Source organism: Balaenoptera musculus, chromosome 19 (assembly GCF_009873245.2).
Source record: "Balaenoptera musculus isolate JJ_BM4_2016_0621 chromosome 19, mBalMus1.pri.v3, whole genome shotgun sequence".
In the NCBI taxonomy this organism is placed as follows: domain Eukaryota; kingdom Metazoa; phylum Chordata; class Mammalia; order Artiodactyla; family Balaenopteridae; genus Balaenoptera; species Balaenoptera musculus.
Window position 1 is genome coordinate 33,746,830 of NC_045803.1, and position 14,459 is coordinate 33,761,288.

Genomic DNA, 14,459 nt, shown 5'->3' on the forward strand with positions numbered 1-14,459 from the left:
GACATAAGGGAAAATACTCACTGCAGCACTGTTTCTGTAATAGTGAAAGATATTAACAACCAATATAATGGATTTCTATAAGACTATTAAAAACAGAGGGATTAAAGCTAAGAGTATATAATCAAATAATATGAGGGAGAAAAAAGAACTGAAACATCTACCGTCACTTTAAACTTTAAAATTACAAAATATGTAGTCCCTCAACCCCATCTTACTTACTCTCCACTTGACCAAAAGAGGATAAATTACTAATCTACAACCTGCTATTAACAGACCTGACACCAGAACTATTGTTTTCCTAAAAACATGCACAAAGGGTAAAGAATTCAAAACCATGCATAGAATGATGAAAACAAATTCACAAGAGTGGTTACTTTCAAAGTAAATAGTGCACAGAATGTGTCTGTGAGACTAAATTCTTCAAGAAAATTTAGTTCTATATTTGAAACAAACCCTAGAGCAACTTTCATAAACACTTTTAACATATACACATACAGGAGAAAACAGCAATACCCCTCCCCCTCCAATTACACCTGTACAATCAAGTATTTCCAAACTCAAAACATTAATAAAAAGAAATACAACACTTACTTTGATGTTTCTATAGGTCTCATTCAGAACCATCTTATTAAATTCAGGATTCTTCAGTGTGTCAAGGAAGTTTGAATACAGGCTGTGAAAGTTTGGCTCAATACTGACTCTCTTCATAACCAGGTATTGTGAAACCCAAGGCATAAATTCTTCCTTCACAGTTTCCTTTAGTTCTTCAACCTAGCCAACCATTATAACATGGGAAGTATACAATTAAAAGATGATAAAATAACAGTTTTGTGTTTTGTTTCTGTGAACGATATTACAGCATGTGGCTCCTTGCAAAATTAGATGCTAAAGTACATGCTAGGGCTTCCCTGGTGGCTCAGTGGTTAAGAATCCGCTTGCCAATGCAGGGGACATGGGTTCGGAGCCCTGGTCAGGGAAGATCCCACATGCCATGGAGCAACTAAGCCCGTGCACCACAACTACTGAGGCCACGGGCCGCAACTACTGAAGCCCACACGCCTAGAGCCCATGCTCCGTAACAAGAGAAGCCACTGCACTGAGAAGCTCGCGCACCGCAAGGAAGAGTAGCCCCCGCTCACCACAACTAGAGAAAGCCTGTGTGCAGCAACGAAGACCCAACACAGACAAAAATAAATAAAGTACCATGCTACATCTCTCCCCAATTTCAGACAGATGCTATCCAAGTACAGTATGTTCAATTCCATCTAAGTATAGAGTCAATCATCTCTTTAACTGGGTGATTAGAACTGAAACATCTACCGTCACTTAACTTTAAAATTACAAAATATGTAGTCCCTCAACCCCATCTTACTTGCTCTCCATTTGACCAAAAGAGGATAAATTACTAATCTACAAACCTGCTATTAACAGACCTGACACCAGAACTATTGTTTTCCTAAATTTATATCTCCAGGAATTATCTGTAAAGTTTGAAACTTCTCTTCCAAAAGGGATGCTGAGTGCTTCAAAATTCTCCCCCAATCAATTATGGTGGGATTTTCAAAAACAGTACTTGCATTAAAAATTACATCTCAAAACCCACTTGTTCAGGCTAATCTTGTTGACTAAAACGGACATTGCCAAGTATTGTCTTAGCACATAATCTTGTGCATCATTACTTTTCAGAAGCTCTACCTCACTTATTCGGTGCCTAATGGTTTCTGGGAGGACATGAATTGTGATTACAAAAACAAATGAAATTTCCATCATCATGAAATCATTTTCAAGTTTACTTCAAAAAGGCTGTAACTCACTGCAAAACAATGCTATTTGGGACTTCCCTGGAGGTCCAGTGGTTAAGACACCGCGCTTCCACTGCAGGGGGTGTGGGTTTGATCCCTGGTTGGGGAACTAAGATCCCACACGCCGCAAGCTGCGGCCAAAATAGAAAAAAAATAAAATAAAATAAAATAAAGCCAGTGCTATTTAATGTCTACAAAATCCACAACCAGTAGTTGTATATCCATGTTCCCTTCATTTTCATTCTATTATCTCTACCTTTAAAAGTATTAAAAGGGTGCAGAATATCATATATAAATCCCCCAACCCATCAAGGAAAAGAACAGAGAGCATTGGTAGTGATATATGAACTATTATTTCAGACTCACCTTTTGTGTCATATTTGACTGGGAGAGGTTGTTGAAGATAAAAGCAATTTTCTCTTGGATATTTTCTGGGGGCTCTACGATTCTCTCTGTTTGATCTGTGGCCACAAGTAATGTATCTATATTTGTAGTATTAATAGAAGGCTAAAGAAATAAAATACATAAAATAAACAAACTGAAATCCTTCCTAGACAAATCCCAGGGGGGAAAATGTATACAGATTTCTTTAGTATACAAAATATACATGGTGTATATGATTGTGTACTGGAAGTGCTGGAAAGAATATGTATTGAACTATTATTAATAGTGGCTGTGTGTGGGAAATCAGGGTGGGAAGGCGGAGAGACAAAGGGAGAAATGCTTTTTTTTTTTAGTAGGCATGTGTTGTTTATAATAAAATTAAAATACATGTTCACTACTGGATATATTACAACATATCAAATCCAACAAAGAAAAAAGATAGACCTACTTACTGGCACATCTTTCTTAAAGCTGACTCCAGTTGGCCTGGTGACTGTAACTGTTTTAGCAACAGTGGTGGTTGTTGAGGTGGTTACCATAGTGCTAACCTGACCAGCAAGGGGAGCTTTCGCTGGAACCTGGGCCTGGGCCTGGGCTTGAGCCAGTGCAATACTTCCAGGGGTTGTGATAGAGCCCTGCATTTTCACAGGAGGATCTCTAGATTGCTGTCCATACTCGATATACTATGGGGGTAGGGAGAGAGAAACACATTAAAAGAGTTCTTAACAGAAACTGAAATTTTTGAATTACACTTCGCTCACTACTGAGAGAATAGAAATTATTTCAGAGCACTCTTTTGGTTCATCTATCTCCCTTACGTCTCACCCCATTCTGGTCCATATTCCTATATCTATAATATATAGCGGATACCACGAACTCCTTAAGGAGTAACGGTAAAATATTAGTATGTTTTTAAAGTATTTATAAAAGAACTACTGGTCTAACAAAACAAGTTCCAAAAGAGTAGCCACAAATGCCTGCATATAAATTTCCTTAAATCCCTTAATACATGTAAACTTTAAAGTTTTAAAATTTATATAGTAAACTGATTTCTTTTTTTAAAATTTTATTTATTTTTGGCTGTGTTGGGTCTTTGTTGCTGCGTGCGGGCTTTCTCTAGTTGCCACTAGTGGGGGCTACTCTTCGTTGTGGTGCGTGGGCTTCTCATTGCGGTGGCTTCTCTTGTTGGCGAGCACGGGCTCTAGGCGTGCGGGCTTCAGTAGTTGTGGCATGCAGGCTCAGTAGTTGTGGCGCACGGGCTTAGTTGCTCCACGACATGTGGGATCTTCCCGGACCAGGGCTCGAACCCACGTCCCCTGCATTGGCAGGCGGATTCTTAACCACTGCACCACCAGGGAAGCCCAAACTAATTTCTTTTCTATTGGATGCTGATGAGAGAAAACCATGGCCTAAAAAACACACAGCAATGTGAGTCCTCTCTCAATAAAGCGATTACCACAAAACAGTGTATATACCACACCACCTAGCCAACGGGAAGTAAGCATGATACTGGATGTTCTAGGACAAGTTTTTCTTTCTTTTTTTTTCATTTCACAGACCAATAAAATTCCTTCTCACACACAAATCAGAAGACTGACACACCCTTTGTGATACTATTTCCCACAGCTTGTACCTATAACAAGACATACTATTATCTATATATACAGTAACTTTATTCAAAAAAGGGGACATTTTCAAGGAAGGACAATCTCTGAAGAAAGTACAGTCTTTTAAATTGACTCTAGAAATATAAACAATGACCTCCCTTCTCTTCTCTGGGTATCTTGTTACAGTGCGAACTAGGATCACTGCTTTGTGTGATCACTTTCATACCACCTCCCTTGTTCTCTCTAGTCTTCCAAGGCCCACATTCGCAGCTCTCAATTCCAAAAACACTTGATTGTAGTAAGCCTCTGACCTCCCATTCTAGCTTTTCAAACTCTGCTTTCCTGTCTAGTTTTCAGTGCTATAGTTTTGGCACAGTCCTCCACCCCCTCAAGAGGCATGAATACACTCCTGCCCCCCATGCTATGGTTTCCTAGGCTAAACCATCATAATGACCCTACCCTCCTACAAACAAACCCAGTGGGATGAGGTAGAAAGCACTGGACTAAATTATAATAGAATTAAAAGTAGGTTCAAATTCTGATCTTTCTGATTACTTAAAAATATGATCTTATAAAGCAGTTCATCTTTTATTTTAAAAAAGTAAAATGAAGTTAATAGAGATTAATCAACTTTCTTTGTTCTCTATAAGCTGACTTTGACCAAAGGTAAGGCAAAAGTGTGAATGTTTAGTAATCACCTAAAATTAATCATTAAAGTAATAGTTTACAAATTTCAAGAATAATCACATAACATGGCTTAAAATGCATATTCTCTAGGTCCATTTCCTCAGGGACTGTCTCCTTTTTAACCTCAAAGGAATCTAAGCAGGTACTTTAAGAAGGCTGTATTTTTAAGAAACAGCTGGTCTGAAAGTTTTATATGAAACAGCTCTGGGAATTCCCTGGTGGTCCAGTGGTTAGGACTCGGCGCTTTCACTGCCGTGGCCCTGGTTCAGTCCCTGGTTGGGGAACTAAGATTCTACAAGCCGCGTGGAGCAGCACACCCCCCGCCCAAAACCAAACAAACAAAAACCAAACCAAACCACCACCACCACCACCAAAACAACAAAAAGGAACAGCTCTGATTCATGTTAACATTTAAATCAGAGGGACAACTTTACTTATTTTAATCAAAGAGTCCCACTCCAAATCCTTTTTAGACTCAGGCAAGGGATTCTTGGTAACAGCGAAAGATGTCTACCTCAATAGCATTATTAGGCTAAAAGAACTAGCAAAAGCCTTTTATTAAATCAAGCAAAACCACTGCTTACAAAAGGTAACCCAAAATCCGTATTTTTTCATGATTAAGCTGCAAAACAAGCAACAAATAATACGTATACCTGCATCATGCCAATCATTAAGAAATCTTAATGCCATTGCCAGTAAATCCAATTCAAATTAAAATAGATTAAACCATCCAACTACTTAGGTACTGAAGACACTTACCTCCTGTAAATGATGTGGAAATTGCATAAAGTGACTAATAGAAGCCAAGTGCTGACAATACTGGGGATAGTCCTTCAATCTGCGAACAAAAACATTCATTCTTTACCATTTCATGTAAGAACAGAGGCAGCACGATTTAAAATTTTTCAAAAGCTAGTCTAGGCCATTTCCCCCCTTTCTACCTTTGAAATATCTTATTTGAAGAGAATGCCAAAAGGAAGAACAAAGAAGTAAGGCGGTGGATATTTATGAACTTCACCCCTTTTACATCAAAAAACAGTATCACTGATTGTTTTTTAAAGGTCTTATTCCACTTAATATTAGATTACAATGAGCCACTAAAACTACTGTCTGGAAACGACTCCAAATGTTCATCAACAGGTGAATAGAAAAACAATTTGCTAATGAACCCATACAATGGAATACTACACAGCAATAAAAAGAAACAGACTACTGAAACATGCAGTAACATGGATAAATCTCGAAAGCATCGTGCTTTGTGCAAGTCAGACTCATACACGTTGTGTATGATTCCATTTAAATAATACTCTGGAAAAACTAGACAAATCAGATCAGTGATTGCCAGGAGTTAGACGTGAGGGAAAGTTAACTACAAAGGGGGAATAAGAAAACTTCTTGGGGGTGACGAAAATATTCCGTATCTTGATTGTGGTGTTGGTGGCAGTGGTTATACAACTGTTAGAATTTGTCAAACTTCAAAGACCTGTTCACCTAAAATACTGACTTTTACGTATATAAAGTATACCTCAATAAACAAACCAAAAAAATTGCCATTTCATTTTATACTTTTCCTACCACATATTTGTCAATTGTAACGAATTTAATTGTCTTCACTTCTTCCTCTTTTACTTGTCATTAAGATTAGTTAATATACATATAATGATAAGGCATGGCAAGAATTAGTTGAAAAGTAAGCTACTGTTTCTCCTTATATTAAAAAAGAGAAGCTTCACAGGAAACCTATCCACTCACCTATTTTTAAATCTATCTAGTGCAGCAATCCCAAAATAATACATTTTGGATCCAAAAGGCTTGCGTAAGGCTTCAAGAACATATCGTAGGGCCAAACCTAGTGCCATGTAAGTGACCAGTCCTTTTTCGATTATCCCACCGAACAGGCAGGCTGTTATATGTAACTCTTTATCAGGGTACTGGGGGAAGAACCGATATTCTTCAAACAAGTTCCTTAGCATACAGTTAAATACTTCTCGTTCTCTCTTTATGGTAGAATCTTTAAACCTCTGTAGCATTTCTAATACCTGGAGAAAGCAAGACAAAAATAATATACACATAAAGGAAACCATTATTAAGAGCATTCCTCAAATATTCTTTATTGTCAAGCAGAATATTTAACAATAAACTGAGCTTGAGACAAATATTAAGGTTTCCAAAGATGCACAGACATATCAAAACACTTTGTGGGGCTTCCCTGGTGGCGCAGTGGTTGAGAATCTGCCTGCCAATGCAGGGGACACGGGTTCGAGCCCTGGTCTCGGAAGATCCCACATGCCGCGGAGCAACTGGGCCCGTGAGCCACGATTACTGAGCCTGCGCGTCTGGAGCCTGTGCTCCGCAACAAGAGAAGCCGCGATAGTGAGAGGCCCGCGCACTGCGATGAAGAGTGGCCCCCGCTTGCCACAACTAGAGAGAGCCCTCGCACAGAAACGAAGACCCAACACAGCCATAAATTAATTAATTAATTAATTAATTAAAAACAAAACAAAACACTTTGTGTTGGGATTTCACTTTGAAAAGGGCATTTATTTAAGATTTACCTAAACCATAAAGAATTAGATCGTCCTAGACACTCACCTCATCAACAGACATGGTTGGATGTGGTGGGTGATTATATATTCTCTGGAAATAGCTGTTTGCTTCATCATCTATCTCTTTACTAAAGTGCTGATTTGCCTCTGGCCACACCTGAGACAAGTCCGCTGTTAGAAACAGAAAAGCAACCAGTGGGCATTTAGGCTCTTCCTTCACTCCCCCACATAAAGCAGAGCCAGAGAGACCAATATAGTTTGAATTTTAAGGAAAAAATAAAGTGAAGTGTTTTAAGTGGTCAAGTTTCAATATTCAAGTGCTCTAGGGACACAAAAGATTCTCACAAAACTGCCTTACAACCATAGTCCTACCCTAGTACTTTCTTCATAAGGATTTATCACACCATGAAAGTTCACTAGGTTCAAATTCATAATGCACTTACCCTCAATACAACCTCACTCGAGGTTAACAAATCTTTACTACTTTATTTTTAAAAAAATCACCTTTTACATGTAAGAATTCTCAATGAATATGCATGACACTTGATATAAACACAACGCATGCTACAAAACATAACATTCAGACAAGTCTTTCACACTAACATTTTCAAGTCACTTGGTATACTTTCAAACCTTGTATGATGAATATTTAGTCCCAATGACAAGGATATTTATAAGTCAATGATACCTATGCATTTACAAAGAGGACGTCTCTGATTTTGAAATAACATACTAAAGGAGATTAAAACTTAAAAAATTGGTTTCTGTAGCATCATATATATGGCAATAATTATGTGTACTATAAGGCTACATATATCATAAAGCTATTATCTTAAAATAAACATTAAAGTAAATAAAATATAGTTATTTACTTTATATAAACTGCCAAGCTGAAACAGAAATCTGAAATTCTCCTGGCTGCTCCTGATTTGTTTAAAAACAAACAACAAAAAACACTAAAAAATCTTTAGGATAAGTATAAGACTTACATACATAGACTTAAACTGCTGAAAAGTCTTTTCTCTTTACTTCTTACTTTTAGGATGACACCTCGAAGGATGCTACCTCTTATTAACTGTCACCTTGTTCTGGCAATCCAGGATCAAAGGTGGAATGATACCTCAAATTTTTGTTTTAATCATTTAAATGTACGAATTTACTCCCACTGATCTAGGAGGCATATCAACGGCCCTACTAACAATATATTAAGATAAGTCAATGTCTTTGTCCATATAACTCTAGGGAGAACAAATTGGACACGCAAGTTTTATATGCATCAGTCACACTTCACAATCACAGACAACACTACCACTTACAAGGTTTCATCTTACTCTGCTGGAATGTAGGCTGGTTCAGTCCAGAGGTGCCCAGTTTCCTCTGCACAAAAGGATCGTTATTCACTGCAGGGAGTCCAAGAGCCCCAGTTCCTATACCAGTCAGGCTGCCTGTGCCAAGACCACCTACTAGAAAGAACGAAGGCAGCCAGAAGTCTTATCGTTACTCATATTCTTGACTTTATTCACATCAAAGATATGTTTTTAATTAAAAACTTACATTAATTAAAAAATTAGGGTCTTTTGTTAACTGAGTGGTAACTAGGTTACAGAGTTATTACAACATTTCACTCCTTAGGTTTTAGTACTCTAAACTTATACTCTGGCAATAAAAGGTTCAGATAGCTTAGGAGAAACATGTGGTTACTAGGGGGGGAAAAATGTAACCTTTACTTCAACATTAAGTTAAAAGCCAAAATATGTGAAAAAGTTTTAGGGATTTACTATCATTTTCAAGGTAGGTGCAAAAAGGCAGAACATATACCTGAATCTGATGTGTGAAATATTCTACCTTTATTATACCAACCTTGAGTAATTCATAAAGCTATGAGTTTTGATCTAAGCCTAAGTTCTTCAGAATGTGGTTAACACACTTTTAATATTTATACTATCATCTGGTAATAGAATCCTTACTGAATAATTCAACTAACTTTACAAGTACAAATATCCTCATTGCAATTTGACTAAATTAATGTAATGTTTTTCTCTTCCCAACTCTGGATATGAAAGCAATTTTTCACGATTTAGTTCAAGCAGCTTTCCTTTATCATAGTGACTCCAAAACACCTTATATACACTAAGGCACGATGAGGCTTACAAATAATCTGCACCCCTACCCACCAACCCCCTTACCTGGAAGCTGTGATGAAAGTCCTCCAATACCACTGAATGCAGTTGTCTGATTTGGGGTTGAAAGGGGTGGAAATGCTTTTGCTGGTGACTGTGGGGTACTGAATGCAGAACCCAAATTTGGAGGAAAGCCCTGCATACTCTGGGTGTGAGGGGCAGCTGAACCACCTATACTAAGAGATGCCATTCCAGCAAGAGGGTCAATCTAAAGAAAAACATTATAAAAACGTATTAAACATACTTCAAGAAAAGGCAGACAAACGACACAGGTAAAGCAATCTTTAGCAACAGCTCTTCAAATGCTTTATATAAAGTAAACTGCAAAACCACACACAATCTTGATGATGCTTAAATCCCCAAATCAAGAGTACCAGTCATTTTCTTATTATATCATAGATGGATTAGGTTTAAAGAGTTAGCCCCTGCCAAAGAACCAGAGCCACAATATGAGGGCTATAAAACTTCAAGAATAACATTTCAGATGAATTTCTCTGAAGCTGTACTACTAAACAGCAGTCCTTAAAATTTCCAGTAAGCCCCTTTAAAACAAACAAATCTCTCAATGCAAGTTATTTAACTTTCAACACAATAAAAGCATTAGAAATTAGAAATCTAGTCAAAACAAATATATCTAGTCAAAATTTGAGAATCTTGGGGTTGGAGGAGATCAGCTCTGATTTAAAAAATAAAAAAAATCAAAACAAAAAAAACCCCAAAACAAAAACAGAAACAAAAAACAAGGTATACTATTCACCAAAAGATTTTATAAAATATCTAATAACTGCACTTCTAAGCTTCTTAGTTTGTGGCATTATTTCAGACCTTTGTGACTACAGAAAATAATACACAAAATGCCTTTTATAAAGTGGTCACTGAAGAATCACTAAATGCTCTTTCTTTTCTTAAAATAAACCCCAATCTGCCATTCAATGCAGCTGAAAATAGAAGCGGAATATGTTGCTCCCAGAGAGAAGGGGGTGGTTGGTGTCAGGGAGTAACTTAAATGTACCTTGTTTTTAAAAGAGCAGTTCAGTTGAGAGCTGAAGAGCCCCAGTTATAACAAGTCCTTATGCTCTAGCACTGTTGCTTGGCCCGTGAAGCTACAAACAAGACACATCAGGTTCAAAGGCAGTGCTTATTTCTCAAGTCTAAGTTATTCTTATTTTAAAAAGAAGCCCTAAATAAGTTGTTTTGTATCTTTCCTCTCATAGTCATGTTCTTTTGACTTAATGATTAAAATCTGTTCTCAACCACAATGCCTATTTACGGATCTCCTTTAAGTGGATACTAGACATGCAGTTATCTAAAATGTAATAAATTCAGACAAAAATTTCCTTTGAGTAGATTATTAATGATGATGTAGACGTTTATTCTATTCCAAGTCTACGAACAAATGGAGACGTACCAAGTGTAGTGTTCATTTACCTGAACAGGAGAAATGGCATCTAAGCTGCTAGCACTAGGAGGGCGTCCTTTTGGCATAACTCCAGGTGGTGGCTGTCTGGCCTTGTTCATAACATTACTGCAGTTGGCAACCATGGTGAGGATGGTTTCTGATAATTCCTGAGAAACACTCCTTAAGAGAAATGGAAAGTGAAAAACGTCACTTATTATTCCTTAGAACACCTAAATAAACAAATCTGGGTTTCTAATAAAGAAAACTTGCTGGAACCTATGGCCAAATTTCCACCATATCCCATGTTTTTGCACCTGTCATTAATCACCAGGATTTTCTGAGCACTGGCTTTCTCTTGAAAATATTTTTTACACCTCTGAAATTAAGCCTTGTGTATAGTGTTGCCTATGTATTTTGAAATACTACTCCGTAAGAAACATTCCATATCCTCAACTACTTCATCAAAAATTATGCCCAAATCTGGACATATCAAAGTAAACAGGTAAGCAATTTTTAGACTAGGTTCTCATAGTCAAAAATAAGACTTTTATTTAAGTATAGATAAAAATGCCATACACATAGTCAGTAACTATATTTGGCAAGCACATACAGAATTGACTGACTTCTAAAATGTCAAATAGGATGCACGGGTTCGATCCTTGGTCGGAGAACTAAGATCCCGCATGCTGTGCGGTGTGGCCAACAAAAACAGCACTACATCAAAATCTACAATTTTTAAATTTTTGCCAACATGAAAAAAATGAGTGGTTCAAATATGGACTAGAGGGAGGGGGCAATGTAGGGGCAGGGGATCAAGAGGTACAAACTATTATGTATAAAATAAGCTACAAGGTTATATTGTATAATACAAGAAACACTGCCAGTATTTTATAATAACCATAAATGAAGTATAACCTTTAAAAATTGTGAATTAGTACACCTGTGACATATAATATTGTAAATCAAGGATATTCAATAAAAATAAAAAATATGGACTACAAATGACAATGAACAATGAGTTATTTTTTCATCCACTGAAGCAAGGGAGAAAAATATTACAGACCATGGAAAAGAAAAGAGAGATGTCAACTCCTAAAGGTGTGGGTCTACTTATTTAACTTAGTAGTAAAGTAGTAAAACCATTAATTTCCAAAAGGTATTTCAAATAGAAGAACATGAGTAGCTGTCTCTAGCCTCTATGTATCTGGGTTAAAAATACCCACCTCCCCTGCAATTAAAACTTCATGTTAAAAAAACTTCATGGAGATAGCATAGTTCATCTTTCAGATTAGCTACAAGGCAGTGGGGAAATAGACCAACTGCCTCTGGTTATACTAAAAGGAGAACTTGCTATGGAGAAAAATTTTGCACCTAACAAAATTACACATGCATTTCCCTTTAACCTAACAATTCCACTTCTGGTGGGCCCAAATATACACTGGCAAAGATGATGGATGCAAAATGCTATTCGTTGCAACATTATTTGTGACACAGAGTGAAATAAACAGAATATCTACCAATGGGTACTGATTTTACTAAGGCACAAAACATCTATTCAGTGGAGTACTACAGAGTAATTACTAGGAATAAGGAAACTATAATTTTATGGCATGGACTCTGGGATATATGATCAAATGAAAGAAGCATAGTGCAATAAGTATATAATATACTACCTTTTCTACCGGAAAGAGGAAAATATATACTTTCCTAACACAGAGATAACCCACAAAATAAACAAAAATGGTTAACTACAAGCGAAGAAAAGAACAAGGTGGGGGTAACAGTTCAAGGAAAATTTCACTGAATATACTGTTTTAGAATTTTTAAGTATGGAACCGTATCTATGAAAACAAACCAAAAAAACCCTTTAAATTAAAAAAGAAACCATTCCAAAGACACCTATGCCATGTTAATGGCTACTAGTAATAGATAGTAATTATCATATTGTATTAAATACAAAATGCCTTCAATTGTAAGCCACACCATTATTTTACACATTACACAAAAAGAAAATAACTGGGTTAATTCTAACTGTAAGAGGTCACCAATGAGATGCATCATCATTTCAGAGATGTTAAAATATTAAAAACTGGGTGTCCTAGGATTGATAAAATATGGTTAATTAAAATATTATTCTTACTATTTCAGAAGAACTTGTCATAACTGACACAATTCCAAACTTAAAAGACGCTACACTACTATAAGGAACTCCCACAAATGCTTCACTCACCAATTAGTTACATTTTGCCCTATTTATTTAACCATTCTTTCTATACTACTCTCTCTCCCAAACATTTTTAGGTTAGATACATCATGTATCTTTTATCCCTAAATAGTTTACTACCTGTTTTCTAAGAACAAGGACATTTTCTTACATAACCTTGTAAATTAATGATCCGGAAGTTTAACACAAGTTTAACAAGGACAGGCCAAGGTTCAAATTACATCAGTTGTTCCCATAATGTCCTCAATGTTATTTTCCCCTTGGATCAGAATCCGATCCATTGCATTGAGCTGTCACGTCTCTTTAGCTTATTTTTTTTTTAACAGAAACCATTTTATTTTATTTATTTATTTTTGGCTGCGTAGGGTTTTAGTTGCTGCACGCAGGATCTTTCGCTGTGGTGCACAGCCTCCAGAGCACGTGGGCTCTGGAGTTGTGGTGCATGGGATCCACAGCACGTGGGCTCTGTAGTTGCCCTGCGGCACTGTGGGATCTTAGTTCCCCGACCAGGGATCAAACCCACATCCCCTGCATTGGAAGGGAAGTCCCTCTTTAACTGGAAGAATTCATCAACTTTTACTTCTCTTTCTTAAACTTGATTTGAAAACCAAGTCAGTTTTTTAATACAATGTCCCTTGATTTGTGTTTGTCTGCTACTTTGTACTTCAGATGCACTGATGGCAGGACTACCATGTAACTTACACAACATTCTTCTCAATGCATTTTATCATGAGGCACATCGTGTAGAAATGAGCTGGTGATCTCCTGACCAATAACTTAATGTGGTATATGCCAGATTTCTCTACCGTAAAGTTACTACCTTTCCTCTTTGTGATTATTAAGTGATTTGTGGGGAAATACCATGAAATTATGTAATTATCCTGTTCCTCAAATATTCACTCATTACTTTTAGCATCCACTTAAGTTTTAACTCCACTGCAATTACTTCTATATTTATTACTGGAAGAACTTTCCTTCTTTGGCATTTATTTACTTTTAACGGTATAGACTCTGAATACTTTACATGCATTATTTCATTATTTCAAGACAGGAATTTCTAATAAATCAACAAAAGAAACTGAAACTGGGAGTTAGGTAAACTATCTCCCTATACATAAATCCAATATATTTTTTCCAATTTTAATATGCACTTAAATTTCCAAGAGAATATTCAATTCCAGATGGATTAAAATGTATAAATGCGAGGGGCCAAACTTTAAAACTTAAAATTTTAGAACACTTAGAACTTATATAACAGGGTTTCTCAACTGTTGCACTATTAGCACTCTGGACTGTATAATTCTTCATTGTGGGAGGCTCTCCCATGTCTTGTAAGATATTTAACAGCACCCCTGGGCTTTACTCACTATATACCAGTAGCACACTTTTCTCCAATTATGAAAATCAAAAACAGTGTCAAATGACTTCAAGGAAGCAAAATCATCCCTGGTTGAGAACCACTGGTTTAGAGATATACATGGGGAAATATTTTTTAAAGCAAGGATTAGGGCAAAATAAAATTCAAGCTCTATGTGGGAGAGTTAAAGAAACATCATTGGAAGACAAAGGTAACTTCAAAAGTACTGGTCATGTTGTCATTTAAGTTGCAAGAAGAATCACAGGTATTCAT

General features: G+C 36.7%; 1 protein-coding gene and 1 non-coding gene across 10 annotated transcripts in view; both read right to left on the bottom strand.

Moving 5' to 3' along the window:
* CNOT1 (CCR4-NOT transcription complex subunit 1) overlaps window positions 1–14,459 on the bottom strand; it is a 103,737-nt gene that overhangs the window by 26,377 nt on the left and 62,901 nt on the right. For 5 of the 9 annotated variants that reach the window (XM_036832604.1, XM_036832599.1, XM_036832600.1 and 2 more), the window contains 9 exons: window positions 10,635–10,785; window positions 9,213–9,414; window positions 8,343–8,489; window positions 7,073–7,197; window positions 6,233–6,519; window positions 5,240–5,318; window positions 2,639–2,869; window positions 2,169–2,309; window positions 592–771 (listed from right to left, as the gene is read on the bottom strand). In XM_036832604.1, coding sequence (XP_036688499.1) covers window positions 592–771; window positions 2,169–2,309; window positions 2,639–2,869; window positions 5,240–5,318; window positions 6,233–6,519; window positions 7,073–7,197; window positions 8,343–8,489; window positions 9,213–9,414; window positions 10,635–10,785 — 1,543 coding nt within the window. The remainder of the gene's footprint in view (window positions 1–591; window positions 772–2,168; window positions 2,310–2,638; window positions 2,870–5,239; window positions 5,319–6,232; window positions 6,520–7,072; window positions 7,198–8,342; window positions 8,490–9,212; window positions 9,415–10,634; window positions 10,786–14,459) is intronic. The other 4 variants (XM_036832605.1, XM_036832602.1, XM_036832606.1 and 1 more) reach the window with 2 other exon arrangements.
* On the bottom strand, window positions 10,211–10,346 carry LOC118885960. The gene has a single exon (XR_005017595.1). It is a non-coding gene; the product is annotated as a small nucleolar RNA SNORA50 (small nucleolar RNA).